We start from the raw sequence: 10,200 nt of genomic DNA on the forward strand, positions 1-10,200 counted from the left end.
AAACAACCACGAACTGGGCACATAACACCAACTTGGAGAGCAAACAACCACGAACTGGGCACATAACACCGACTTGGAGAGCAAACAACCACGAAATGGGCACATAACACCAACTTGGAGAGCAAACAACCAAGAACTGGGCACATAACACCAACTTGGAGAGCAAACAACAAACAATGACTGGGCACATAACACCAACTTTGAGAGCAAACAACAACGACGACTGGGCACATACCACCGACTTGGAGAGCAAACAACAACGACGACTGGGCACATACCACCAACTTGGAGAGCAAACAACAAACAATGACTGGGCACATAACACCAACTTGGAGAGCAAACAACAACGACGACTGGGCACATAGCACCGACTTGGAGAGCAAACAACAAACAATGACTGGGCACATACCACCAACTTGGAGATCAAACAACAAATAATGACTGGGCACATAACACCAACTTCGAGAGCAAACAACAACGACGACTGGGCACATAAGACCAACTTGGAGAGCAAACAACAAACAATGACTGGGCACATAACACCAACTTGGAGAGCAAACAACAACGACAACTGGTCACATAACACCAACTTGGAGAGCAAACAACAAACAATGACTGGGCACATAACACAAACTTGGAGAGCAAACAACAACGACGACTGGGCACATAACACAAACTTGGAGAGCAAACAACAAACAATGACTGGGCACATAACACCAACTTGGAGAGCAAACAACAAACAATGACTGGGCACATAACACCAACTTGGAGAGCAAACAACAACGACGACTGGGCACATACGACCAACTTGGAGAGCAAACAACAAACAATGACTGGGCACATATCACCAACTTGGAGAGCAAACAACAAACAATGACTGGGCACATACCACCAACTTTGAGAGCAAACAAAAACGACGACTGGGCACATAACACCAACTTGGAGAGCAAACAACAAAGACGACTGGGCACATAGCACCGACTTGGAGAGCAAACAACAACGACGACTGGGCACATATAACCAAACTTGTATGTTTTTTTTCACTTAAATTAAGCTCTTTTTTCGATATATTCAATCATGCATGTTGTATACATTGTCGACTCATAATTACGCTTTATTTCTGATATGGTCAATCATGAATGTTGTATACTTTGCCGACTCATAATTAAGCTTTATTTCTGATATGGACAGTAATACATGTTGTATACATTGTCGACTCATAATTACGCTTTATTTCTGATATGGTCAATCATGCATGTTGTATACATTGCCGACTCATAATTAAGCTTTATTTCTGATATGGACAGTAATACATGTTGTATACTTTGTCTACTCATAATAATGCTTTATTTCTGATATGGTCAGTAATAAATGTTGTATGCATTGTCGACTCATAATAACGCTCTATTTCAGATATGGTTAGTAATGTGTGTTGTAGGTTTTTTTATGAATAATCATATTTCATTTGTTTTATGTACATGTTTGTGAGTTGTATGCTTTGTCGACTTATACTAACACTTTATTCTTATATGGTCTGTATTGCATTCTGTATGCTTTGCCTGCTCAGAATAAAGCTTGATTTCTTAGAGGGTCAGTTATGTTTTCTTTAAGTTCCATAACCATTTTTCGAGCTATGGCGGAGATAAAATTGCTATACATTGAAAAGGCAATGGTCGTCACATAATTGTATGTTCTAAATATCAAAATACATACTAAGCGCTTGCTACGCACGCCCTCATTTACATGATGAATAAATCATGCATTTCACGAAAATGCTTGAAAACGTATTATATAATACATAAAATTTCTTCCTTGAACAGGATTATAGTTCAATGAAGGTATACAATACCAGGAAACACATCATTTATACACCCAAATAACGTTATAAAAGCATAGTTAGTATACAATATCATTGACCCTCACCGTGACTGGCCTAAACATTACATTATGTAGGTCTTGCTAGGCGTGTATTGTAACTGACGGTTATAAGAAATGATCAGAGAAGACAAAATATAATTAAGTCAGACATACGAAAATAGAGCAATTAGAGGACATATTTATGCAAGGTTTATACTTATAAGCATTCCAGATTTCAGTTTATAATTAAACGGTTAGCCGGATTCCGGTCTAAACATAAGCTGTATTCCGGATCACATCTTCCTATCGCCAAGCATAATGTTTAAATCACTATCACAGTTTTTGTTAGTTAAACACTATACAGACTCGTCTTAGTTTATGTATGCCAACACTATCAGCCAATACATTCTAGAAGACAGATATCATTTTATAAGAAACGGACATATCTATAATACATTATACTTGCAAAGTCAAAAGAAACTTGAAGGTATATCACACATGACACAAAACAGAGGTACAAAATAACTTTTATATCAGTTTATCACTTTTATATCAATTAAATGCCTAATCAACATTCTTTTTGCTAGACATTTCTTTCGGGATAATTGATAACCAGCCGCCCATCTGCAAATGCCAAATAGAACCGCGACAAGGAACAATGGCTTTTACAGTAAATACTTGTTAATTGTATCCACAAAAAGACGTGATATTTTGATTTTACTGACAACATAACTGCTGTTTCCGATATATAATGTAATAAAGATAACGGGTTAAAGATTTTTATGTTTTTATTTTCAAACATATCAAAAAGGTTGTTAAAACAATAATATGAATTGAAGCTGATTGAGGTAAGAACTTTACGATATTATGACACCTTTCTGCCTGTCGCGGCTTCTATATATCTGGTTATACCAAAATAATAGGCATTCTACATAATCTAGTATTCTTATCTTTAGTAGAGAACAGTTTCTTGTAAAAGCTTTTCCAGGCACATTTCTACCGTAATATTGCTTAAAGTAAATCTGAAAATGGTAAGACTAAGTCTGGTGTGAAATTTTACAGTTCACACCAGTATAATAAACTGCGGCGTAAATAACTTAAACAAACGATGCACTTGCCCAACCAAACATGGCTAAAAACTGATTCCCAAAGAATAATTTAAATATATATATCAAACACTGACGCGATATGATTGCCGGCCATTGCCATAGCTGGTTACTTTATACAATACGAACCACGATTGCATGTTTTGAAAGGTACAAATAGAGAGATATTTATAGCTTTTCATCCAAAGCCCAGATATAATGAAATCGTACAAACTAAATTATAAAGTTTTAATGATCAAGTTAACAAGAGTATAAATCAACCCTTATTATTGGTACCCGGTATCGTGCTTTAGAATTTACCTATCATACATTCGCACGCAATAAATATCGCAAAATACGGTTATCCTAATTCCACTGCAGTGCAATACGGAAGTATTCCAATCTGTTGACGTCGCGTTATAACAAGTGTCATTGTGAAATTTTAAAATAACATGAGAAAAGAAAACAGTGCGTTATTTGAACGACATTTATTTTTTAATATTGCGTCCTTTGAATGACTTAAACAAGTAGTGTATAAAGCAAAAGGTGATAAGTACAGCTTTTTTGTTTTGAAATGTTGTATTCGACTCTCGTCGACTTTTGCAGATTTTAAAATCTAGGAAGCGCTTCTTTGAATATGAATATGCAAAAATCCACTCCATTTAATCATTAGTTACTGCATCAAAATGCAGTTTTAATTACCATTTGTATCGTTTCGTGTTGTCTCTTAACCGTGCAGCATTTTGACTTCTATGAGGACTGAGAATAATTTGAGAAAATACGGTATTCATTTAGTATCCTATAGCTGCTCTTAAATATATTTAACGATTATTTTCTCATTCGCGAACATTCAGCGAACTTGTCAACTAACAGCAACACCCACTGAATGCTCGTAACAGAATGACTGGAATACTTCAGTTGTTGTTACTGGTCAGCGTGACCATGGCTTCCGAGCCATCGTGTCCAGCATGCTCCAAATACGACTACGAGGAAAAGGTGCTCGAGAGAATGATCCGTATGGAGTTCGCTTTTGAGAAAGAATTAAAGGACAACAAGGCAGTGAGCGAAACTGTTGAGGAGGACCTAACACGGATCAAGGAAGAAAACGAACGTTTACACGCGACCGTTGATGCCCTTAAGGATCAACAGGAGCAAGCAGAACGCAGACTGGTTTCGCTCATGGAGGAAGTTGAGAGAAACCAGTCCAGCACACTGGAGAAGATAGTTTCCGATTCTAACACTACGTTAGAACAAACTATTGCCGCCTTCAATGATATGAAAGGTTAGTTCAGGTTTTAGCTTTAATGGACTTTAAAAATGAAGTGGTGTGAGAACGTTTAAACGAAGAATGAAATAAGTTCGGATGAATACTCATGAAAATTATTTCATTTCGCTTTGATCATAACTATCCATTTTAAGAGAAATATTTCTTAGGTGACCTTATATCAATTTCCTGCACCCCATGTCGATTCATAATAAACATGGCCACAAGGGGCGCAGCTAGTGTTCACTTTCTGTCTATATGGGAAACTTCTCTTCAGAAATCATTGGCACGTTTTAAAAAAACAACCCACACATGTTCCAAAATATTTTTATTATTATTATTATTATTATTATTATTTTTATAATAATAATAATAATAATAATAATAATAATAATAATAATAATTATAATTATTATTATTATTATCATTATGATTATTATTATTATTATTATTATTATTATTATTATTATTATTATTAATAATAATTTAATTATTATAATTTTATAATTTTTATTTTAACAATAATAATACTAATAATAATACTAATAATAATAATAATTATTATCATTATTATTATTATTATTATTATTATTATTATTATTATTAGAATAATCATTATTATTACTAATATTATTTTTATTATCATTATTATTATTATTATTATTATTATTATTATTATTATTATTATTATTATTATATTATTAGAATTATCATTATTATTACTAATATTAATATTAATATTATTATTATTTTTATTATTATTTTTATTATTATTATTATTATTATTATTATTATTATTATTATTATTATTATTATTATTATACAGGAATATTATAGTTTTACTTGCGGCATACGGACGGGCATCGTCGAGTGCGTTTGTCTGATTACTAACTCTGCCCAATCTTATTCATTAATAAATTACTTCATGTCAGCTATTTATAACATAAAATGCTTTTTTTATATATGAGAAGATAACAATTAACACAGTTGTAGTAATTTAAAGTATTGCTATTGAGTGTATATGAATGGCGGAAAAATGAAATGTGACAGGAATCTATTTAACCTTACACTATTAACTGTCGTAGCGCAAGATATTGTGGGAATCGTTGCTATCTTAATGCCAGTCTGGAATTACCGATTTAAATATGTTCGCTTTAGGCTAGAAACCACTCACTCACGTTGTAATTTCCCAATGTTAATGGTATGATGTGTTTTGGCTATATCTCCAACGACAGATTCATTAGAAACAATCAAAACGATACATTGCCTTAAACAATTTCAAAATGGTATCTAGATATTTTTTTTATCGACAAATCATTTTATCTAAAAACCTGCACCATAGAATACCAAGAATGATTCTTGTAACCATGAGCATAAAACCGGTTGGTGTGTCCTGCTCTAAAATATAGATATATGTGTGTAAGTCTTTCCCACTGTTCTCTCAATATATCAGCGTTTAATAAACAACATGACATTGATATGATATCGGTCTTAACCATATCTCACTTTTTGTAGCATGACATAGCAGTTTTTTTATCAAGAAAACAGCATGGTTGTCCATCAAGAAACCCTACAATTTGTTTATTATGAAACCTCATTGTTTACATTTACAGATCATTACCCTGTTTGATTGACAATCCATTTGCCTGCCTTTAATTCATATAATCTGTTTAGTGCAGTGTTTTTCTTCTTTTATTATCGATGTTAAAAACACTATCATCTGCCCTAAATTAATTATGATGTAGTTTGGACAAATTTGACCCCATGCGCTTCCATCGAATGGGAAGATTCTTTCCTTCAGGAAATTATCGCAAAATCGAAATGTACATTGTTAGCTGCACATTTTATACATTATATATTAAAGTATAATGGTATTGTGACGAACCAATAAATTACATCTTGTAAAGCTTTTAAATATATTTCTGAAACTTATGCAAGACCCTTAAAGATACTAGCCACTCACTATAAGCAATATTTTACGTATTTTTAATTTCGAGTTAATTTCTGAAAACTGGTATACGAATAGAAGAGCATATGCCCAGTAATGGACTGCATTTACCTTTTTAATATTGGGAACAGTTTTGAAACTACAAGTCTTAAAAATATACCACTGACGTCAATTTTGAGACATCTGTCATTTTTTTGCGTTCCCGTTACAATAACCGATATTTTCATCAATTCTTCGTTTACCGCTATGAAATTTCAACCTAACGTTCGTCTTGTGGTAACGTTCAACGACATATATTATTCTTTTTTTATTATTTTCTTTTTTTAAATTTTCAATTCAACTAAAGCGTCAAATTTCACGGGAAAAACTGCGTCGTGTTTCGCTGAAAAAAGTGCGCCTTTCGTTTAATTTTTGATTTTTTTTAAATACATGTATTCATTTTTTTATTACAAATCGCTGAATATCAAGAAAAGTGTACCTTACCGACTTTGTTTTTGCGCAATTTCAAATAATATTACCCCTGTATCTGTTTCTTATTCAATACGTATTGCATTAAAGCGTTTACCATGACGTTAATCGAACTCATTGTTTTTGTTAATTTAATGGTAAGATTATAAATTTTAGAGTGTCTTGTTTAGTATTAAACTCTGATAAGTTGTATGTAAGGGATATTTGTAAGGCGCTAAATAACCAACTTTATACACCGACGGATGACTTAAATCTGGCGGCAATTTAATGAGAGGCTTTCTAAATGATATAGCAATCTCATTTGCCGAATAAGAATAATTTGATTATACACATCAACAATGTTTCAAGTCATGGGACTATGCTGATTAGTGCTTTGTTTTTTATATATTCATATACAATAATAACACCACAACAAATAGTTCAACTACTTTATCAGTTACCATTTTTTTCGATAGATATCAGCATAGATCTGCAGTTAAAAGGCTCTAGACTAAGCAAAAGCATGGTAAATTCAGCGTGTGACATTCATTTTATTCACAAAACATAACATACAAACAAAAAACAGATATTCGACAGAAATCTACATCGTAATAAGCACAAATGGATCCAGGCAGTAGATGTGGTGCAACCGCCCCCAACCCCTCCCCCTTAACAACATCCAAGTTTATTTCTTTTTGTCATTATCGGAGCAAAATGTAATAAAATACGCGATATTAGAGGTCTGTGATTTGGATCTTAGTTTGATGTAACCAATCGGTTATCGTTGTATAAAATACATACAATTAATAAATTCAATTTAGTAAGGTGTAACCATTATATGATTGACTAAGTTTGGTATTGAATAAAACCCTTGATAAACTTTCAACGAGGGCTATTTGTTACACAACGTTTTGGGGATTCAGTTGTTAACTTTTTAAATTGATCGGTCATTCTTCGAACAGAAAAAAATGACTCATGGGGTCAATATATAACGGGGTCGAAACTGAATGTTACACCGGCGTTAATGTAAAACACACTAAAGTATTAAAGTGACACTCTTATTCAAAATCAATACATACACATGTTTAACAAATATCAATTTTGACTGATGAACCCTTACTACTTACTAATTAATAAATAAATGCAAAATATTATTTACTGATAACAAGATTGTAACCTTGTATTTTATTTTAGAAAGCGAGAAAATATTTAAATGATAGGTGAATGCTAAATGATTTACTGTAATCTACTATCGTCTCATAAGGTTGAAATACCGTGTTTTATGCACATTTCTTTCAAATTAAACTCGGTATCCTTAATAAGAACCACTGTTTTCGATATTGTGTTTAACCTTTAAGGAATATTAAAACAATATTATTAATTGCGGTAAATCGTATTTGGGAGCAAGAGTGCATCTTTAAGCATTGCGTATTATGTTTTATACTTGCGTTTTACACTGATTATAAATGATCACATTGGATTGATTCTATAATCTCATCTTATTAAGGGTTGATATAGTTCACACACACGCATTCACATGCACGCCCGAATACCCCCCCCCCACATGCACGCATCCCAAACACACACACACGCACGCACGCACGCACGCACGCAGCACACACACACAGTACGATAAAATATATGTTCCAAATAGTTAAAATGATGATATTAAAGTTAATTTTATAAGTGCAGTAAAATGCTGTTTTATCTGATAATCAACGCATTGTTTGTTGTAACGCATAACTGATATTCTTTTTTCTTGACCTTATCACGCATTCAAAGTCTCTTGTGTGTACAAACAAATTTTATGAAACAACTTTAAGCGATGCATTCAATGTCCATGATACAGAAGCCAACATAGCAACCTTATCTTGCACTCAAAGTCTCTGCCGTGCGTTCAATGCGTGTGCGCGCGTGCATACATGCCTGCGTGTGAGAGCGTGTATGAGCGTGTGAGCGTGCGCCCGTGTGTATGTGTGTGTGTGTGTGTGTGTATGCGTGTGCGCTTACATACATGCGTGTGAGTGAGGTGCGTTTTAACGCGTGCGTGCCTTAATTGTACCTGCGTGTTTGTGCGTGTGTTTGTACGTGAGCTATAACCACCCTTAACAAAATGAGCTTATAGAAACAATTGAATCTGTTCATTTATGATCAGTGCTATACTGATTTGACAATGTTTAATATTCGGACTTCAACAGAAGAAAACAATGTTAAATTATAAATTTAACAAAAAAAACACAACAATAACTGTAATATATTATTTGTCAGTGGTTTATACAAAACTCTTATGAACATAAATAATATTTTGATTAACGTCGTGATAAACGTTTTAATACAATACGTATTGAATAAAAAACAGGTATATGGGTTAGATTATTTGATACTGCGCAAAAACGAAGTCGGTAAGGTACACTTTTCTTGATATCAGGCGATTGGTAATAAAAAAATGAATACATGTATCAAAAACAATCAAAATTTAAACGAACATTTTTTTAAAATTTAAAAAAGGCGCACTTTTTTCAGCAAAACATGACGCCTTTTTTCTCGCGAAAAATGACGTTTTAGACGAATTTAAAATTAAAAAAAAAACGTTATAAAAGAGAAATCCAAATATGTCCGTGAACATCTTCACAAAAAGCACTTGATGTTGACATTTCATAGCGGTGAATAAAGAATTGATGAAAACATCGGTTACTGTAGCTGGATCGCAAAAAAGACAGACATCTCAAAATTGACGTCAGTGGTATATTTTGGAGACTCGTAGTTTCAAAACTGTTCCGAATATTGAAAAAGTAAAAACGGTCCCTAACTTGGCATATGCTCTTCTATTCGTAAGCCAGTTTACAGAAATTAACTCGAAAATTCGCTCAGGGTCGCATTCCACCTTAAGCTATTATTTTTAAAAAAATGATAGGGAATGAAAATCTATTTTGCTGACAATTTAAGTAATGTTTTGAAAAATTGAATTGTATAAATACAATTATATCAGAATAAGTTTATCGCATTAGCTGTTAAGTTTTATCATAAAAGTAAGAAAAATTGAAAAAAAAATGTTTTCAACATTATATGGAGTGTGAGTCTTTTTAAATATGAACTGATTTTATATATCTTTTCTACAAAATGAAAGGCAACATGAGAGTTATCAAACTAAAGTCTTCATTTTGCTACGCCTACTTCTTTCGTTTGATAAATAACTAGCACTTTTATCATTTCGTAACAATAATGCCAAGTAAAACTATCCACTCTCACAAACAAACTATAATTGATATCTATAAATATATCACAATCGTTTTTCAGACCAAATCGCTACTCCACTGGTGTACTTTAACGCTCACTTTCCACAGACCACCAGCCTGTCTACAGGTGAGGTGATAGTGTACAAGACAGTGGAGACCAACCACGGAAACGGCTACAGCGCCACCACGGGCAAGTTTACCGCTCCAGAACGGGGTCTCTACTTGTTCTTCATGCACACTTGTACATCATCAACTAAATATTCTTATCTCCAGATAGTGAAGGACGGGTCAGTCCTCATTAGAAGTGTACAGTATGAGAAGGAATCTTTTTCCTGTTCTAGTAGTCAGGTGTTTGTTCAGCTT

General features: G+C 33.2%; 1 protein-coding gene across 1 annotated transcript in view; it reads left to right on the plus strand.

Moving 5' to 3' along the window:
• Positions 1-3,842: 3,842 nt before the first annotated feature.
• The window catches only part of LOC128204354 (heavy metal-binding protein HIP-like), a 6,472-nt gene continuing 114 nt past the window's right edge, over positions 3,843-10,200 (plus strand). The window contains exons 1-2 of the mRNA XM_052905770.1: positions 3,843-4,224; positions 9,899-10,200. The exon at positions 9,899-10,200 is cut by the window's right edge and continues 114 nt beyond it. Of these exons, the coding sequence (XP_052761730.1) occupies positions 3,843-4,224; positions 9,899-10,200 (684 nt within the window). The remainder of the gene's footprint in view (positions 4,225-9,898) is intronic.

This window comes from Mya arenaria, chromosome 10 (assembly GCF_026914265.1).
Source record: "Mya arenaria isolate MELC-2E11 chromosome 10, ASM2691426v1".
Lineage (NCBI taxonomy): Eukaryota > Metazoa > Mollusca > Bivalvia > Myida > Myidae > Mya > Mya arenaria.